Source organism: Anabas testudineus, chromosome 13, assembly GCF_900324465.2.
Source record: "Anabas testudineus chromosome 13, fAnaTes1.2, whole genome shotgun sequence".
Classification (NCBI taxonomy): Eukaryota; Metazoa; Chordata; class Actinopteri; order Anabantiformes; family Anabantidae; genus Anabas; species Anabas testudineus.
The window spans coordinates 3899839-3919925 of record NC_046622.1 but is presented as its reverse complement, the minus strand read 5'-3'; the positions used below and the strand labels follow the sequence as shown (position 1 = coordinate 3919925).

At 39.6% G+C, this 20087-nt stretch overlaps 2 protein-coding genes across 2 annotated transcripts; both read left to right on the top strand.

Moving 5' to 3' along the window:
* On the top strand, positions 1 to 10705 carry st14a (suppression of tumorigenicity 14a). The gene is made up of 19 exons (XM_026378636.1): positions 1 to 349; positions 3421 to 3580; positions 4251 to 4381; positions 4496 to 4566; positions 4898 to 5049; positions 5218 to 5253; positions 5697 to 5931; positions 6213 to 6355; positions 6444 to 6547; positions 6642 to 6754; positions 6838 to 6974; positions 7057 to 7161; positions 7251 to 7355; positions 7445 to 7561; positions 7688 to 7813; positions 8433 to 8616; positions 8970 to 9241; positions 9490 to 9626; positions 9986 to 10705. Exons 1-19 carry the CDS (start codon positions 311 to 313, stop codon positions 10142 to 10144), a joined length of 2526 nt encoding a protein of 841 aa, XP_026234421.1. The 5' UTR covers positions 1 to 310; the 3' UTR covers positions 10145 to 10705.
* Positions 10706 to 11669: 964 nt separating this feature from the next.
* dhx34 (DEAH (Asp-Glu-Ala-His) box polypeptide 34) lies at positions 11670 to 19696 on the top strand. The gene is made up of 16 exons (XM_026339828.1): positions 11670 to 12725; positions 12828 to 13139; positions 13362 to 13616; positions 13705 to 13807; positions 14125 to 14342; positions 14421 to 14595; positions 15420 to 15613; positions 15723 to 15824; positions 15912 to 16175; positions 16944 to 17117; positions 17267 to 17372; positions 17720 to 17826; positions 18242 to 18508; positions 18826 to 19017; positions 19214 to 19358; positions 19460 to 19696. The coding sequence occupies exons 1-16, from the start codon at positions 12021 to 12023 to the stop codon at positions 19600 to 19602; spliced, it is 3462 nt and encodes a 1153-aa protein (XP_026195613.1). The 5' UTR covers positions 11670 to 12020; the 3' UTR covers positions 19603 to 19696.
* Positions 19697 to 20087: the final 391 nt, after the last annotated feature.

The window sequence follows — 20087 nt, the reverse complement described above, 5'->3', positions numbered from 1 at the left end:
AAACCTGCAGCTCCCGGAAAAAGCTTTGTTCCACGGCGTCGCCAGGTTCTCAGTTGTGGTCACAAACCTCCAGACGAGAGTCGCGTTTCTGTCTGAGACACATCTGTGATCTGTGATCTGTGAACTGTTCGTCGTCGTTTCCCGTTTTTCGTCTAGTGTCGATATTTGTTTGACAAACCTGCAAATTGACCTCGACGAGAAACAGCCAGCAACTCGACGACTAGAGGTGAAAGAAAGCAGCGACAGGTGCAGCAGGACGAGGACGAGAGGCCGTTTGGTTCGGAGCACCTAGTCCAGGTGTGGGCTGCTGATGGATTACATGGAGAGCGGGTCGAGATTCACCAAAACGGTAAGAATAAGGTCATAAAAGCAGGTGGAGGCTCTGAAGAATGGAGATCTGATGGGACAGAATGAGGGTTTACCTGGATCACGCTGGTTTTAATTGGTGCACAGCGTCGTTAACCAAATAGCGACTTTATGGCGTTAGGACGAGCTCACCTGAGAGGATCTAATGACCTTTATGCAACACTTGATCTCAGAGTGTATTTTTTTTAAGAGCCGGTGAATTTGCTGGTTGTGGTTGAGCTTCCTAAACATTTACTTTAAGTGTTTCTTTGCATTTAACCCGCACTCTGGACGTTTCTGGACCAGACATTACGCACAGATCATTTTTCATTCTGCTTTGGGCAGGAGATCATGTTCGTGGCTGCTGGTTTCACTGTACCTGTAACAGGTTTTGGAGATATCCTGTGAACACACCTGAACACACCTAACTCCTTACTGCTAAACTGATTTCCAAGAAACACACAGAGGTGTCTTCCGGTCTGTATAAACAACCCTCCGCCATAATAAACCCTTTAACCATTAAACACAATCAAAACACTTTCAAATGGTTATTTTACGTTTAGTGTCTGGGATTCTTGACATGTTAATATTTGGGCACTTTAATCAGTGAAGGTCTCAGGACGTAGCCATCACCGAGCTGCTGCCTGAATTCTTCCAGGGTCTCCACCCTGTTGTGACTTGCTCACTGAGAGTTGTGTATGTGTGTTATGTATTCTAATATTCTTTTAAAATTACTCCACAGTGTCACATTATTCTGATAAACACAACATATCACAAGGAAAAAGTCCTCCTGGGCAAAATAGAGCAGATTTAGTTTGTCCACTAGTGACTTTATTATTATTATTATTATTATTATTATTATTATTATTATTAATTCTGCACCATTATAAACAGGTTAAAGTTATATTATGTGTATTTTCAAAAATAAGAAGCAACATGGTCAAAATCTGGTCCCATTGGACTATGATGACCTTAATTAAAATTTTTAGTGTGCCTTTAAATGAAAGTTAAAACTATCAAAAGTAAAAAGCTGCTCTTATAATAAAACCCTCCTGTCCGGGCTTCACAGTGTAATGCTTGAGCGGCCACTGTGCCTTCATAGTGCTGCGTAATGCATTCTTAAGCAGGTTTCGCCAAGTGTCGCCCTTCACTTATAAAAGGTGTAATGGCGTCGTAGTCTAGTGCTGCAGACGAGCTTCCAGTAAACACACAATAACCTGCACAAAAACAAAATCAAAAGTTTTATTTATTTAGTAGGATTTTGGTTGGAGTCGTTGAAGTAGTCCACAGCTTTGTATGACTGCACCGCGAGCACAAACAGAAACTTGTTACACATCAGATCAGTGAGTGGTTTGTTTCCAACAGGTTTGACAACATTTTACATGGTGAAACCTTTGTACTCCTCCTCCTCTCTGTCTCACCTCCTAAAGGTAACGACGAAGCGGTGACTCACGCTCCTCTTCTGTATTTCATAACAATCCCAGAAGCTGAAACTGTCTTTGGTGGGGTTTTTTTTTTTTTTTAGGACTAGATTCTGAATGAAACTTTGAGAAGGAAAAACATTTTGACAGTATTTCAGGACACTGTGAAGCCGTTTCTGAGAACATGATTCTATAGGCGGCCGTAATGGGACATTCCTAAAATACACAAGTACCTACTTGCTGTTTGCTGCTGTCAGTTATCTTGACGTTAAATCTACTCAGACACTGAAAGCTCAAGTATTTTCATCCTGTTTATTAAAGGGACACACGTTCAGAAAAGCTTTTTTATTACTTCATTTTTCTGTGCGATAGTGGAATAATAATAATAAATACAATAATAATAAACTATGTATTACTAAGTATTTACCTGTTGAATATATAGAACATTATAGTAAAGTAATGGGTAAATACCACATGTAATAGTTACTATGTAATTGTATAGTACATACAGAGAAACTACAATTGAAATACTAAGAAAAACCTCCACTGTCAACTCTCTAAGTACCTTATAGTTTTGACCAGTTTAAGTTAATATTAGCTGATATAATACCAACATAATATCACCCCATAGATACACCTCTTCCATCACTCATCAGTTGAAGTTACAGTTGTAGTGACGCAGCCCAAGTCTCGTGCTGGATATCCTACGCATGTACATATTTTGAAATGTGACCCATTTTCTCCATGTTGGTGCACTTATCTTTGAGAAGGAAGGTAACTTGTCTTTGCTCTGTTTACCTTCAATGTATGTTGTTGTAGATGTAATGAGAAGTTACTTTATCAGCTGCAAAGTCAAAACATTGATAAGTATGTGCTTTAGAGCTTTTACTTATTTTTATGTGGAAATATGTAAATGAGATTAGAAGCTTGTTGAGACTTGTTTGGAGCAGAGTCACTGGAACACTAGAGTACTGTTGAGATTGTAAACTAGTGTGAAGGGTAGCGTGAGTCGGCTACTCGTGTTGTACAGACTCTGGAAGCGTATTTCTCCAGAGCTGCAGTTGTTGAGCCGGTCCTTCTTTCCATGCTACACAACACAAGCAGAGTCAGACCCACTACATTTGTTGCATATAGAAAAAGGACGATCTAATAGAAATGGTAAGGATCTGGTGGTATCACAGAAACAGGCAAGACTTCCTTAAAAGTAGTTTCTGTGTAAATACCTAGTATATAGTCATGTTTTACTTAGTTACATAGAAGAAGGTAAACATTTGTTCCAATAGGGAGAGCTGTTGTTCTGGATATGGTAAGATGCTGGTAATATCACAGAAAATAAAATCTACTTCTTTTCTTTCACCTTAGCTTAATTTCTAAGTGTAACCATGAAAAATGACGATGTAAGAACACCTTATTTATCAGAAGGTCTTAATTTCTCAATAGTACATTTGGGCTGTTAGAAACGTACATCTTGTCTAACTACAATTGTAACTTCAGTTGATGAGTAATAGAGGAGGTGTATCTATGAACCGATGCCTGCTTTCTTTAGTACACAGTTATATCTGACTGTTAGTAATCAGGGGACTGTAAAAGAAAAACTTACCAATTAATAATAATAATAAATATTTAGGTGTTTATCGTTCTGTCTGTTTTCCAGGATAAAGACTGGGATACGTCTGTCCAGTTCCTTCCAGCATCAGATAATAAAAAGCTTGAGAAGAAAAAGGGTCCTGGGAAAATTGGGCTGGTGATCGGCGTGGTGATTGCTGCTGCTGTTATTGCACTTGTTACTGGACTGCTGGTCTGGCATTTCCACTGTAAGACTCCCTCCCTTTAATCCCATGAGTTGATGTAAAAAAATAATAAATGCAATGAAACATGAAAGTAACTTAATCATAATGACAGACACTGCTACTATACAAAAGTGGGTAATGAACAAATTCAGAGTTTGATCACCGTCAGATAAATAAACAGAACTGTCAAATAGCCTCAAGTTGTGCAGACAAACCACAAAGTTGTCACCACAAATTGCACATTTGCAATGAAGCAACATCTTCATATTTACAGTAAATGCACATCACATCTGTAGTGTTATGTTGTCACTTTATACAGTTAAGACCTTTATTTATTATTTTACCAAACTCGAAAGGTGAGTTTGGAGATCTCACATCTCTAATCCATAATCCTGTGTTTGTTGCAATTCGTTGTTTAAATTACTTTTTTTTTTTTTTAATCTGTTATCAGATATATGTTCATCACAATATTTAAAGTACAAGATAAGTGTGGTGTTTGCCAAATAGTTTTTATTCAGGGTAGGATAGATGCAAACAGTTATGAAATACTTCAGGAATTAATGGATCCATGTGTGGAGCAATTGTATAACAATAAATGATCAAATAATAATAATGATAGGATTACAACACTAACACTTCAACAACCCAGTCAGACTAAATTATGATTTGTGTGTGTGTGTGTGTGATCCTGCAGTCCGTAAAGATGTGTGGGCCAAGAGGATGTACACCGGCTCCATGCGGATCACCAACCAGGCGTTTATTGACGCCTACGAGAACTCAAACAGCTCAGAGTTCCAGGCACTCGCTAACCAGGTGTCTTCACAGGTAAGACTACAGCTCGGACCTCCACGTCTCTGCCCTGTCCTCAGAAATTAAAGACATCTCAATTACTTTGTATTTTTTCATGCTCAGTGATGATTATGTTCCTGTCTCTTTCAGCTTAAAGCCATATATTTAAAAAATGCACAGCTGAAGAAATACTATGTACGTTCTACAGTTCAAGCTTTCAGGTAAGGCGGTAAAGTTACAAGAGAATTACAAGCTTCTTCTTTCCATTCCTTTCTATATGTTTACATTTTATCCTGTTAAAATTGCAAATTCAGTCTGTAAAATAAATTCAAGGGACAATTTGGTCCGAGAAGATTTATGCAATGCATACGTTGGTTTCATGCAATGTATTTAAAAAAAATCATCTTACATTGATAAAGGTTTACTGAAACTCTGGCAAATACTGGGAAAGAGCCATTATACTTAATATAAGACTCTATATATGTTGGCGATGGCTTATGTTTGGTGCATTGTTTTTAACTTTTTCTCTATTTATTGTCTCGTTGTCTCTAGTGAAGGCAGTGTTATCGCCTACTACTTGTCTGAGTTCAGAGTCCCTGCACACGAAGAGGCAGCTGTTGATGAGGCCATTGCTTCTATGGGCAAAGCGCAGCGTTCCATTACCAAATCAGACTCTCTGGCCGTTGATGATATGGTGTCTTCAGGTAGAGTCGAAGAACCTGGAATCCAAACTGCTGTCTGTTGTGATTTTAGTCCATCGTGATGCAGTGTCAGTCGTTAACGTCTGTCTGTTTGTGAGCTAAAGACGTTTTACTGTCAATATCCTCATACCTACTATGTCTGAGATATTTCTTTTGTGCTTGATCTCACAGCAATTGATGCCCGCATGTTGTCACCATCATTCAAAAGTAAGATTTTTTACATTGTTTATTTTTAAGAGCTGTTTTTTACAATATTAACATATATGGATTAAAATACTTATATTAACAGAGGTGGTAGAAGAATTTAAAGAGATGCAAGTACTTGCCTAAACAAGTACTCTACAAAAATGGCACAGCTGTTAAAAGTGGAGTTGATATTATATTGATATAATGTACTGACAGTTGCATCATCCATTAAAATACATCATTTAGAAGTTGATTATGTTTTTTTTTTTTTATAAGAATCCACATCTGCAAAAGTAATTAGTAGCTAAAGCTGTAAAATGAATGTGGTGAAGAAAAAGTACAATAATTCCCACACCTTATTGGAACATAGAAACACTCCAGTAAAGTACAAATACTAAAGATTGTACTTAAAAATGTATAATATGAATGTGAACACCTCTGAATGTCCTCGTTTCTGTTGTCAGATATTCTCAACTTTTCCAAACATGCAAAGGCCAATAAAGTAGGGCAGATCGAGTCTCCTGGCTTCCCTGATAGGCCTTATCCCAGCGACACCTTCATGCAGTGGCAACTGAGGGCAGACGTGAACAATGTCATCCAGCTTGAGTTTGATACACTGAATCTAGAAGATAATTGTGCCAATGACTTTATCAAAATCTACGACTCCCTGGTGGCCATTGAGGGTCGCGCAATACAAGAGTGAGTTTGCCCTTTTGTCTCTATTTACAGCTTTAACTAACCTTTGGCACTCTATGCATTTATAGATTAGGTTGGAGAAGATTTCATCTTGTGTCTTACACCCTCTGCTGGTCAGATGATATGTTTCTTGTGGATCTTTTATTGTACAAAAGGAGCAGTTGCCTAACATTAAGTAAACCTGCATCATATGATTTACGGTTTAATATTATTTTTGAGAAGACATGTATCAGTCAGTGTGATATGCATATGGAAAATTAAATTTGTCTGTGTTTTTCCCGCAGGTTGTGTGGTTACCGTTCACATAGTCAACAAATGACCTTTCAGTCTTCTCGAAATGTCATGCTGGTGACGATGGCGACTAATAATGAGAAGAACTACCCGGGTTTCAGAGCCAAATTCTCACAAGTTCCAGTTGGAAGTAGAAGTATGGATTAATTCTTCTTGTAGCTCAAATGGTCCTCTTGATATAGTGTTTGTGAAAATACTAACACTTATGTCTTTTTTTTAAACAGGTACAACCTGTGGTGGCCAGCTGGTCGGCCAAAAAGGAACCTTTAGTTCTCCCAACTTCCCGAACTACTATCCTCCTAAAATTACATGTCAGTGGTCAATAGAGGTGAGATCTGAATTTACATGTTATCCATTTATATCATGTATTTCACACATTTGTCCGCACGTTCCTACTGTACCTGTGTCTGTCCATCTTTAAGGTCCCTGAGGGCAAAACAGTGAAGCTGACATTCAAAAAGTTCCTCTTGTCTGAATCTGGGCAGAAGAACAAAAAGGACTGTCACAAAGACTACGTGATGGTGAACGGAAAGAAGTGAGTCCATGTTTGTATGGATAAAAAAACTGCTAAGGGTTAAATAACACAGCAGACATGTCACTGATGGTGTGTCTCTTCAGATTTTGTGGAGATCAACCAGACAAAACACTAATGGAAACTAGCACCAACAACAAAATGAATGTGGAGTTTAATTCGGACTCCTCTTACGTGGACCGAGGTTTTGAGGCAGAGTATGAGGCCATTGACACGAACGACCGTGAGTGATTTAGCTTCTCCAGGGTAAAAACCATGTGTTGTTATTAAGAAGGTGTGTCTCACGTTATCCCTCTCATCCACAGCTTGTCCAAACCAGTTCCAATGCAACAATCAGCGCTGTATTAAGTCAGAGCTCAGGTGTGATGGCTGGAATGACTGTGGAGACATGAGCGATGAGACAAACTGCAGTAAGTACAAGAATTATATTCCCAGAAAGGTAGTAGTTTTACTACTTTTTATCGTTATAAATAATGTTTTTATCTGGGTTTTCCTTCAGAGTGCAAAGCAGATGATATCAGTTGTAAAAATGGACTGTGTAAGCCCTCGTTCTGGAAATGTGATAACGTAGACGACTGCGGAGACGGCACCGATGAACTGAACTGTGAGACCAGTTACACTGAGGGGGGATGCATTTTACATAAACACTGTGAGACTGATGGTTTGCTCATTCGTGTTTCTTTTCTTTTTAAGGTGGGTGTAAATCTGACCAAATAACATGTAAGAATGGTAAATGTGTCTCTGAGAAGACTCGCTGTGATGGAAGAGATGACTGTGGGGATGGCACAGATGAGCTTGACTGTGTGAGAGGTAAGATATAATATATAATGCATGTCATTTATTCTGTATTAATTATAAAAAAGTCAATTGTATTAAATGACTCATTTCAATAATCAACCAAATCTGAAGCTTAACTCTTCCCTTCTTTCTCTGTAGACTCTGCTAGTACAACCTGTAGTGAACTCACATTTAAATGTAAAAACAACGTTTGCATCAGTAAAGTGAACCCAGAATGTGACGGGATACAGGACTGTCCTGATGGATCTGATGAGGAAAACTGCGGTATGTCACTAACAAACCCTCAGTTGGTGTCTGTGCTTAGTGTCAGATTAAAACTAGTTCACATCTCCATCATGCATCTTTGTTTGCAGATAATAGTTAACCAGATAAAACTGATGATTATTATTTTATTATAATCTTTAACATGCAAAAGTTTCCATTATTCACAATTAGTTACATTGTGATTGTGATGTTGGATAAAACCACAGAGGCTATTGAAAAATCATTATGATCTTATGTGGTAATCATCACAGTTTAATGACTTTATGCATGATTAAATATCTAATGGTTTGCACACACAAAAAAAGAAGCGATCCAGATTTTGAGATACTTGAGATGCAGCGAAAAGACATGAACTTATTTAATCAAATGGGCATTTATAATTTGAATCTACATGAGTGCAGGATTCACTTTGCTAAAATTTGCATCAGCAATTACATATATATGAATTGATCTGTAGTTGCTAACTACACCTCCTAACACACCTACTTCATGTACCTGCAGGATTATTTAATAATATAACACATTTGAAGAACATGGCTCAGATGTGAACTTTGACAAAGTTGAGACACCTTAACAAGCTGCAATAAGTTAATCTTGTGGCTGACGTCTTATTTTGCAGACTGTGGAAAGAATAGGTTCAAGTCATCACGTATTGTCGGTGGTCTGGATGCGGAAGATGGGGAGTTTCCATGGCAGGTCAGCCTGCAAGTCAAAAGCTATGGTCACGTGTGTGGAGCATCCATCATCAGTCCCCAATGGCTGGTCACCGCTGCCCACTGTGTGCAAGATGACAGCAAAATAAGGTACTTTTACTTCCATATTATTTACATATTCACTGGCAACTAAAAATAAATACTGTATAGATTTGTTGCATGATGTCACTGAGACAGGCTAAGATGATGTGCCAAGTGACAAGCATAAAACCCATGCCCTCAGTTAGCAGATGTACAGTATATTATATGGGTTGATATTATACATAGAGTTTTTCTGTTTGTAGTTGCAGTGGGAATTTTTATTAGAACAATAATTTCCCTTTTAAATAAATTCTGTTAGTGATCCATTAGCTATAATCCACACCTGAATAAAAACTTATATTTTTAATACATGTTAGGTAGAGAATTAATTTGTGTGTGTGTGTGTGTGTGTCACCATCCAGATTCTCCCAGCCGGGCACATGGGAAGCTCAACTTGGCCTTCACACCCAGCGGAATATTGGAAGCACTGTGGTGAAGAGAAACCTGAAGCAGATCATACCCCACCCTTACTACAACGCATACACCTTTGACAACGACATTGCCCTAATGGAGCTCGACAGTCCCATCACCTACTCTGACTATATCAAGCCCATCTGCTTACCAGCTGCCACACATGACTTTCCAGCTGGTGAGACGGTGTGGATCTCTGGATGGGGTGCCACTCGAGAAGGAGGTCAGTCCCTGTAGTTCTTACTTTAGTGAATATTTGTAGCTATAAATGTGCAACTTTTTCTAATAAACATGGACGGGCAAATGTAAGACAAACATTTCTATTCTGTGCTTTGCATGCATGTGTATTTATTTAGTTTTTCTTTAATGATGGCCTCCTAATACTGGATGTTAATGACCCAACCTGATGACATTATGTTTAAAGCTGAACATAATAGTAATGCCATTCTTTTGTTTGTGTTTGTGATTCAGGAACAGCTGCTTCAGTGCTCCAAAAAGCTCAGGTCCGAATAATAAATGGCACAGTGTGTAACACTTTGATGTCCGGGCAGATCACATCTCGGATGATGTGTGCTGGGGTGCTGACTGGAGGAGTTGATGCCTGTCAGGTAATAAAAAGCCCTGGAGCCACATGCCACCTTTTTTTCCTGAACAGTTTTCCCTCAAACACAGAATAGGAATAATTTATGACAGAGAGTTAACAAATTATCTAAACCTCCTCTAACTGACAGTAGTACTGTGAAAAGAAAGGCTTTCAGTTTATATAATTCTGATGAAATGACACAGCAACGTGTTTTCTTTGATTAGCATGACCATGGAGAAAAAAAAAAACATTTGGATTGTAAAGGAGCTTTGAAGAAAATGAGAAGAGAAGAAAAGACAGGATAAAAAGTGGAAAACAGAAATGGTGTGTTTACTTCTAGGCTCTACACTAACACTTGCACATGTGTGCATTTGTCTTCTATAGGGTGACTCTGGCGGTCCTCTGTCCAGTGCGAGCGGCAGTCGTAAGTTCTTGGCAGGAGTAGTCAGCTGGGGCGATGGCTGCGGGCGCAGAAACAAACCTGGCATCTACACAAGAGTCACCAAATTCCGTGGCTGGATCAAAGAAAAGACAGGGGTGTAGATCTGAGACATGGTCAAACAAGACCAAAGATATGGACATGAACACGAGCTGATGAGTCGTAAAACAGTTTGGACACAACACTGACTTTCTATCTAATGTTGTGACCTCGACTCCTAGTCTTATCTGCAGTGAAAAATGCACTGGTTGCTTAAAGAGCAACTGCAACACATTTTATGTCCACATCGATTTTATTGGGGCCAAGGTTAACTACATGATGAATTTAGTATGTAAATAAATGTTTTATTTTGTGTTGTTATTTTTCTTGCTCTTGTTGTTTTTAACTGATTTTCATGGAGAACAAGGTTATGTGGCACACAAGAAATAGATTTCAGGTTTGATTGTTACAAATGTACATATAAAATATGTGTTGTCGTGCTCTATTTTATCATACGCCATCATAAGAATGTCCCACTTCTTTTAGTTGTTGTCTTTGTTCTAATTTTTATAAATTAAAAACAAAATGACAGCAAGTCATTCCATCTTACCTCCTATGGTTTGGTATTCAAATGCATTTTATTGTTGATTTTACATTTATGAGTGATTTTTTTTTTTTTTTTTTTTTTAGAAATCTCAGGTTAGTTGTAACTTATGAAAGCATAACCCATCTCATGATAAATGGCCTTTCATTTAAGCAGATGTGAACTGTTTTTCTAATACTATAAAATGCAGAGTAAAATGTTTGACTTAAATCTTACATGTTTAATATGGCCTTTAATTTGCTCAGCACATTAGTTAAATCTTTTCATTGTGTCTCAAATCTGTGTACATGCATATTTTATAGACTCACATGTTTTTAAATAAAATTGTTCTAATGTAACCTAAACCTAAACTTGCATTGTATTTTTATGCACTTTTCATTTGCATTTTGATTTTTCATTTATTAAATTTTTTTTTCACTGCATCTAATTTTTTTTTTTCAATTGTTTTGTTTGCATTTAAACTAATTTGTCTCCAGGCTGTTGAACATAATAAAACAAAAATTAAAATGCAAATGCAATGCATTGAGGACAACATGTTAGAAAGCAATATGCAGTTCATAATGAAAATGTGAATGTGTAGTTTTAGGCTATTATGATTCTCTAAATCATATAACCATAAAAAAGAAAGGTCAGAGATCTGTGTTGCATTGTGACTTGGAACAAACAAATCACAGTTGCCAAAGGTGGAGCGGATTGTATCCACAATCATGTGTTGCCAGGTAAATTATCCATAACAATAAATCATGACTTATCAATTGATTATTTTTTGCAGGAAAAAAGTAACTAGTAACTAAATGTAGTAGAGTAACAGTAAAGTTTCCCTCATAGTGAAAATAACAACAAAGAAATACTTTAGTAAAGTACAAGGACTTTGTAATTGCACGTAAGTACAGTACTTGAGTAATTATTTACAGTACGTGTACTTAACTATTTACCAACTTAAAATTCGTAAATACGAATCAAAGAAACAAACACTTCATATCTAAGGAACCAACGTCATGTGTAGACACGGAAGGTTTTAAAGAACGGAACGGAACGGAAATGGTCCCACCGTGTTATTGTTCCCCTTGTCTTCTTTGCAGTTGAAGCCGTTTTTGTACAGTTTAATTTAGCAGTTATTATTTTCTTACACTCCTAATATATTGTTTGTTGATTTCAACAGTAGTGGTTTCAAACAATGTGAGATATAGACTTTTAATACTTTCAATACAAAACTGATTGTAGTTTAAAATGAATGTGACCACGTTAGCTAGTCTGTAACCGCAGTTTATTCGGTTACAGACTAGATACATATTTATAATAAGCTGCCACTTAACCCAGCGGGTTTCGTTTACTGACAGTGGATAAACTTGAATCCAGATTGTTGTTTCTTGAGGTGAGTAACGTTTCCAGTTATCATGGATTCAGACCGAAGGAGAGAAACCCGGAGCTGGGACTGGGACAGTCCGCAGTGCCGAGCCCAGCTGGATGAAATCTTTTTCCGTCCGCATGATTACATCCAGACAGGCACCCCAGAGCATAAAGAGTTCTGGGCTTTCTTTGACCGCTTTCAGAGGTTCAAAACAAAGAGGGACATGTCTGAGTCCGGAGGAACCCGTCTAAAACAGGACAGAGAAGACGGGGAGAGCAGGAGGAAGACTGGAAAGGTAGATCTTGGACTTCCTAAAGAGTATGATGCTCGATACCGGATCAATGTCTCTGTGTGTACCAGGGATATTGAGGAGCGTTTCGGAAAGACAGAGCACAGAAGCAAGCATAGATCCTCAGGGCCCGGCAGTCAGGAGATCTCTGACTGTCGCCTGGCCCTCTTGCATTTTCTAGATTTCAGCCAAAGACAGAGTTTTGGCAAATTGTCCAAACTTCGCCGGGAGCAGAAAAACCTGCCCATCTTCCAGTACCGGGACAGGATAGTGAACCTAGTTCGCAGTCACCCTGTGGTTGTGGTGGCAGGGGACACAGGCTGTGGGAAATCCACCCAAGTACCTCAGTATCTTCTTTCAGCTGGCTTCAACCACATCGCCTGCACTCAGCCTCGACGTATCGCCTGTATATCCCTCGCAAAGAGGGTCAGCTTCGAGAGCCTCAATCAGTATGGCTCAAAGGTTTGTCACAAACTACTGAATACAAGTTCTTCAACAATTTCCTAGTTGAAAGTAAGATAGTTTTTTGTGAAAGAGCTCATGAGATGTAATTCTTATTTTCAGGTTGGTTACCAAATTCGCTTTGAGACCTCCCGGACCGCAGCCACCAAACTGCTGTTTCTGACAGAGGGGCTGCTGCTTCGACAGATCCAGCAGGACAGGACACTGGCTCAGCATGAGGTGGTGATTGTGGATGAGGTCCACGAGAGACACCTCCACTGTGACTTCCTTCTTGGGGTCCTGCGGTCTCTGCTTGCTGACCGTCCAGACCTGCGCCTCATCCTTATGTCAGCCACCATCAACATCAAACTTTTCTCGGACTATTTCAACAGTGCTCCTGTGCTACAGGTGCCAGGCAGGCTGTTTCCTATACAGGTAAGCAGAGAGCAACAGTAATCGGCAGTAACAATCCTCAGTCTTGAATTTGGCACATTAAAAGTCAAATGCACTGTAAGTGTAGAAACTTCCTGGTTTCAAAAGGAGACGTTCTTAATTTACCTTCTGATGTAACCACAACAGCCAAAAGCATCTATTTATTGCTATCGAAACAATATGTAATAATGTAAATATGCAACCTTTTCCATTCCCCGTACTAAGGTGATATACCAACCCATTCCACCCGAGGAGCAGGCTTCACGTACAGAGAAGCTAGATCCCAGACCATACCTGCGCATCCTGCAGGGAATTGATCAGCGTTACCCCCCAGAGGAGCGGGGTGACCTGCTTCTGTTCCTCAGTGGTGTGGCAGAGATCTCCACCATCCAGGAGGCCTGTCAAGTTTATGCCACACACACACGTCGCTGGATAGTTTTGCCACTGCACAGCACACTCTCGCTGGCCCAGCAGGATAAGGCACAGTCAGCTTTATTTGGATGAGCATTGATTCTGATGTGTTAGCTGTTATTTAATTTAAATTATTTGTCATCTGTTTAATCCTCAGGTATTTGACATTGCTCCTCCTGGGGTGAGAAAGTGCATCATTTCTACAAATATTGCTGAGACTTCAGTCACAATTGATGGGGTGCGCTTTGTTGTTGACTCAGGTATTAAATTCTTGTACTTACAACTCTTGAAACAGAAACACTTTTTTGATAGCACCTTGCTTTGATGTTTTTTCTCCTTGACTTAGATTTTGTTTGCTTGCCTTGTCCCTCACTTGTAAGTCCCTTTCGATAAAAGCATGTGCTAAATCACTAAATGTAAATGTAAATTAATCAAAGCAAAACATGAATTACAAAACTCAAATGTACAGAAACAGTCAGACAGAGATGTTTATTCTACATTTAAGGAAATTGAAATAGTAAACAAGAGTAAATGGTAGAACAACTGTAGAAATGTTTTTTTTATTATTCTTTTACAGGAAAGGTAAAGGAAATGAGTTTTGATCCTAAGGCCAAGATGCAACGCCTACAGGAGTTTTGGATCAGTCGTGCCAGTTCTGAGCAGAGGAAAGGTAGAGCAGGTCGTACAGGTCCAGGGGTGTGTTACCGTCTGTATGCTGAATCTGACTACAATGCCTTTGCACCTTATCCTGTGCCTGAAATCCACAGGGTGGCCCTGGACTCCCTTATTCTCCAGGTTCCCAGAACAACAGTTATTTTGAATTCTTAAATGTTTACAGTTAGAAACGTAATTAATGGGATTTTGTTTCTACAGATGAAGAGCATGGGTCTTGGAGATCCACTTTCTTTCATCTTCATTGATCCACCTCCAGCTGCTAGTATCCAGACTGCAGTCACTTATCTGAAAGAGCAAGGGGCACTAGACAGTTGTGGTGAACTGACCTCCATTGGAAGTTTGTTAGCACAACTACCTGTTGATGTGGTCATAGGTAAGATTCCTGACAATAAAACCATATTGTAATTGAAAAAACAACTCTTTAAAGGATTCTCTCTATTTCTGCATAAAAAAGCTGACTTGCAGCAATAACTTTATTATTATAAATTAAATGCTTCAGGTAATAGTTTATCAGCCCTGTGCATCAGCTTGGAGGAGTTTTAGTTTGTTTCTCTTTACAGGGCAGCATCAACTTAAGAATAATGGTTTATTTCCTTGCATGAACTGTTGAATAAGTCTGTTGAATGGTTTCCTTGTGACCTCCCACACCATTGCACGCCTTGCTCTTGGTGTGATCTCACTCCTGGGGAAGGTAACAATGGTGCCCAATGTGCTCCATTTGTACACAATCTGGCCGACAGTCGAGTGTAGTCCAAACTCTTTTGAAACTAATGTCCTATGATATCTCCCTTGTTTGCTAACACATTTCTGCAAAATGTGTTGTCTAGATCAGACTTTGATATTGTGAAAACTGAGATTTCTTTTCTCTAACATTCAGACCTGACTATCATCTGCCACACACACATGTATAGAAGACTAAACAACTATCATTTTTGTCTAATTTATTTATTTGGGTTCCCTTTTAACTAGTTTTAGGAAGATCTAAATACTTTTTAGGTCATGTTAATGCAAAAACAGAACACTATAAATGGTTCATTAACTTTAAAGCACCACTGTAATATGGTGGCAAATGGTTTCTCAAATGAGAAGGCAAGATAAACAGTATCAGATGTCATCATTTAAGGCTTGGTCTACAAGCACAGCAGCCTTTAACCAGTTGTTATATTAAGGCATGAGCGTATGTTTGTGTTCATTCAGGGAAGATGCTGGTGCTGGGCTCTTTGTTTAACCTGGTAGAGCCTGTGTTGACAGTGGCAGCAGCTCTCAGTGTTCAGTCACCTTTCCTGCGCAGCTCACAACACAACCCAGACTGTGCCACTGCCCGCCAATCTCTGCACAGCAACCAGGGTGACCCCTTCTCACTGCTCAACACCTTCAATGCCTGGGTAGAGGTCAGTAAGAGAAACATTATGTGGCATCATCTGTTTAATGCCGACAGGTTTGACAGTGTGATAGTTGTGCTACACGTGGGACTTGTAGTTCATCTTCTGAGTTCAACAGGTGAAAGGAGAAAGAGGTGGTGGCTCAAGGAAATGGTGCAGAAGGAGAGGCTTGGAGGAGCAGCGACTATATGAGATGGTCAACCTACGCAGACAGTTCAAGGTAGACTGTAGACTCAGTGACACACACACACATACACACATTTTTTTAAATGTGTTTCTTAATTTGAGCATCTTGTCTGTTCTACAGGACTTACTGAGGAGCCATGGCTTGCTGGAATCAGAGGACTCTACTCCATCTGGTGGTGACCGTGGGCAGCGTAGGGAGAGGCTAACAGAGAGGAGAAAGCTGCATCAGATGAAGAGAGATCACGAGCAGCAGGAGGGCAGCAAGCGTAAGGTCCTGAGGCTGGAGGAGGGCCAGGACGGAGAGTTCTCATCCGGATCTGACACAGAGGAAACGGGCAGACGTAAGAAGGACAAAGAGAAATCCGAACAGAATGTGGACATACAGGTGGGTACTGTTTAAAATTGAAAAGGGTTGCTACAAAGCAGTTCCAAACCTCTTTACCAGTATTTGTGTTATCCAGCCCACATTGTCCTTAGAAGACATTTCACATACTGTTGTAAATGTGAAATAATTAAGTTAAGTTAAAATCACAGGAGTCTCTGTCTTCTGTTCTGCTTCATTCATGATTCTACACTGACATTAAGTTTAGGATGAAGGTTTGTATTACATATCACCAGATCAGCTTTCTGTGTCAGTGGGAACAATTTATACTGACCATCCAAAATATTACACTGTACAATCTATTTCTAAAGATACTAATTAAATCAACCGAACTGAAATCATTTTATCACACAAATCCACAAATGTCTATACAGGAGGTCCAATTAAAAGCTCTTTTAACTGAGCTGTTGTGGAGACAAGTCTGTTTCAAAGTGTTCTGCTTGCTGAATTTACTTAAACACTAATACCTTACCTCCTTAAACATGAGATGCTTATTTAAAAGCTAATCTGTTTCAATCATGGATGTGATTTTTTTAAAGTTACAACTTTAAAGATTCAGAGGTAAGTGTTGGCTTGTGGATCTTACTCTTATTGGATGTGTCGTGGGTTCTGGCGACATTATACGTCTTTATACAAAGAGAGAAAATGCAGCACATGAATTTCACTTTGGGAATCAATAAAGTTTATCTTGTCATATCAAGGCTAGTCATTGTATGTTGGACTTATTACCATCCTGAGTGATCTGTCTGTGGTTCTGTTCGTCTGCAACAGGAGGTGAAGTTCAAGTTGCGTCACAACGTGTCGGAGCTGCAGGAGTCAGTTAGCGTTAGTCAGGACTTGACGTCCCGCCAGCAGGCTTTGCTTAAGCTGCTGCTTTGCAGAGGCCTGTACCCTCAGCTGGCGCTGCCTGATGAACATAACTCCACCCGCAAGGACTCAGACCAGGTCAGGCCATCTGCTGCACCCCTGTCCCTATTAAAGGTTTTAGGATTCAATAAAGGAAAAAACTTGTCAGTACAGTGTTTAAATGATGACTGACTCTTGTTATATTAAAATAATCTCCCTCTTCTTCCACTTTGTGTGATATTATTTAGGTGTTTCACACAAAGAATAAGCATGGAGTGGTGGTCCACCCCACCAGTGTGTTTGCTAGTGACCCAGAAGTTTTACATGTGCCTGAAGATGACAACAGAGAAATGGGTAAACATCTGAAACATTTTAAAAAGCAATGCGCTTTGAATTTCTAAAGACAGTTTATGAATGAACTACCTTCAATAAGCCTGTTGTCAAGATTAGTTATGGAATCTCTTTAATTCTGTTAGTGTGACAGATTTAAATTAAAGGTTGTAAAACCAAAACTGAAAATAATTAAAGGAGCATATTTCCAGCTGAAGTGTGTTATGTTTAAATCCAGAGAAGACATGATTTGTTGCACTCACCTGATTTACTTATGATGATATTTCTTATAACTCAAGGCCAATATTCCACATCTCCCATATCCCATCTGCCTCTCCCGCTCCCTCTTTGTCTCTGCTTCCTGCCTGTAGAGCCTGATAGGAAGGACAGCAGCAGACACCAGCTGCTAGCCTTCGTCACTCTGTTGGAGACCAACAAGCCGTATTTGTCTAATTGTGTACGAGTTCCTGCACTGCAAGTTAGTACCAGATGTGGGATGTCCCTGTCCCCATCACAAACTGCTAAGTGTGAAAACTCATCTTGTATTAAGCCCAATGAAACAGTGTGGTGGTTTTAATGTTGTGGGTAGTTATTGTATGGTCTTATTTTTGGGGTTGATGTGATCGCTGAGTCAGAGTAGGGCAAGGATCTAAACAGTGCAGCAAAGTAAGATTGCAATTTCTAAAACTGCTGTGCAGATACTGGTATCTGTCCATTTGTTTTTAGTTGTTAACAGTTATAACCATAAATACCCCGAGCAGGTTGGTTTATGCTGTTAATGACCCTGGTTTTATCTTTTCACCTATTCATTGTTCACAGTAAGGACAGAATATGTCTCATCCAGCAACGTTATTCCCATTAAATCCTACTATGCATCTGCATTTGTTTATCAGTCTCTGCTGCTGGTGGCAAACTCAGTGGACAGTAACGCCGACTGCACGCGTCTGGTGGTGGACGGCTGGCTGGAACTAGAACTTAGGGATCCAGAGGAGGCCCTGAAGGTGCTGTCCTCAGCCCTGACCCTCAGGGCTGAATGGGAGCGCCTGCTCCTGGTCCAGCTGGGACAGAACAAAATGGGGAGCACTTCAGTCCAGGGGGTATCTCGCAGAACCATGGAGAAGCTGAGCGAAAGCCTCGTCCGCTTCCTGCTGTTCACTGAGGTACTGATGGTGCTAATCTGGTGGTTACAGTGACAGGCTGATAAGTAGCTCATACACACTCTTTATGTAAACAGTAATTGCGTAAAAACTGTTCTGTAAAAGTGTTTCAAGGTTTCTTATTTACTAGTAAATGTATGTGCCACTACCTCCTTAAGTCTAGTTTTGAACATTTTTTGCGTAATGACAAAATCTGTCAAATAATTAATATAGTTGCTGCAGTCTCGATTTTAGAACTCATTTATAGGTCAACAATACTTTTATTCATCTCCTATTTGTCTCATGAATTCTCTTTCTGTATGTTTTACCTTGCCTCACAGATCAGTTACAGCCTGCAGCGACTCACAGCTTTCCAGACCCAGAATTTGTACATTGGCCCTCAGTCCGAGTCTGAGCTGTCTCACATGAACACTCTAGATCTAAATCCACTGTTCCCAGGAGCGGAGGCCAAGCCGGACCCCATTAAAGGAGGACTGCGTGTCACCAGCTTCTTCACCTACAACTGTCTGGCTGTGAGTCTGTCTGAAATCAGCTGTTGGTGGTGTTATTCCATGTGTAGATCTGAAAGTAGCATTTTATAAATGCTGCATTTCTCTCTCTCTCTAAACCAAAATTAGTCAATGAGGTATAAAACATTTCAGTTTCCCTTGTTGAATAAATTCAACTTAATGTAATGTGGTCCTTGTGTTTCCACTATTTGATTTGCAGGACTCAAAGGACCTCTACAGCGAGTGTTTGCGCACTTTCTGGAGCTGTCCTAACTGTGACCTCTACATGCCTCTGACTCCACTGGAACGCATGCAGCATGAGGCCTCCTGCAGGCCAGCTGGAGAACAGCAGGAGATGGACGAAGGTCAGGAATTTCTTTTGGCAGTACTTGGTAGATTACTTTATTCAGGGGCTGATTAGATGAATCGTTTGATACTAATTGTGTGTATGTGTTGTGGATTTCAGAGGCAGAAGGTGGAAAGTCGGGCTCCTTCTCAGCGTCTAGTCTTACCAGGGTTTATCATTGTGATGTCTGCAACGAAGACCTAAACCTCACCTCCACTGAGATCCTCAAACATAAGAGGCAGCACATGTATTCTGCCAAGTAACAGACCAACACACCTAAAGGACAACTGATCACAACCTGCGTCTGTTCTGTTAAGGAAAGCTTTGAGTTTATGGAATAAAGTCATTTTTATGCAATATCTGCACCAGTGTAATTTTCCTTTGTGCTTGAGGAACTCTAAAGTACTGCTGCTTCCCCCTAATGGTCACTGGGTGTATTTGCTGTATTTGTACATTCAGCAAGTGAATGCAGTATATTGTTAGTTGGGTCACACAAAATATTTTTTACATGCTCAGGCATCTTTGTGGAATAATTGTAGAACACGGATTTCATGCACATGTGAGAGAAGACAACACTGATTTTAAAATATAGAGTGAGGGTTTAATAATGATACAAACCCACGATATGTAACACCTCAAAGCAGCACATTGGCACAAAGTCAGAAGTAAGACAGCACGGAAGATAAAAACCTGTCTCCAAAAAATAAAGAATCAGAATAAATATCTCAATAAATAAATAAACAGGTAA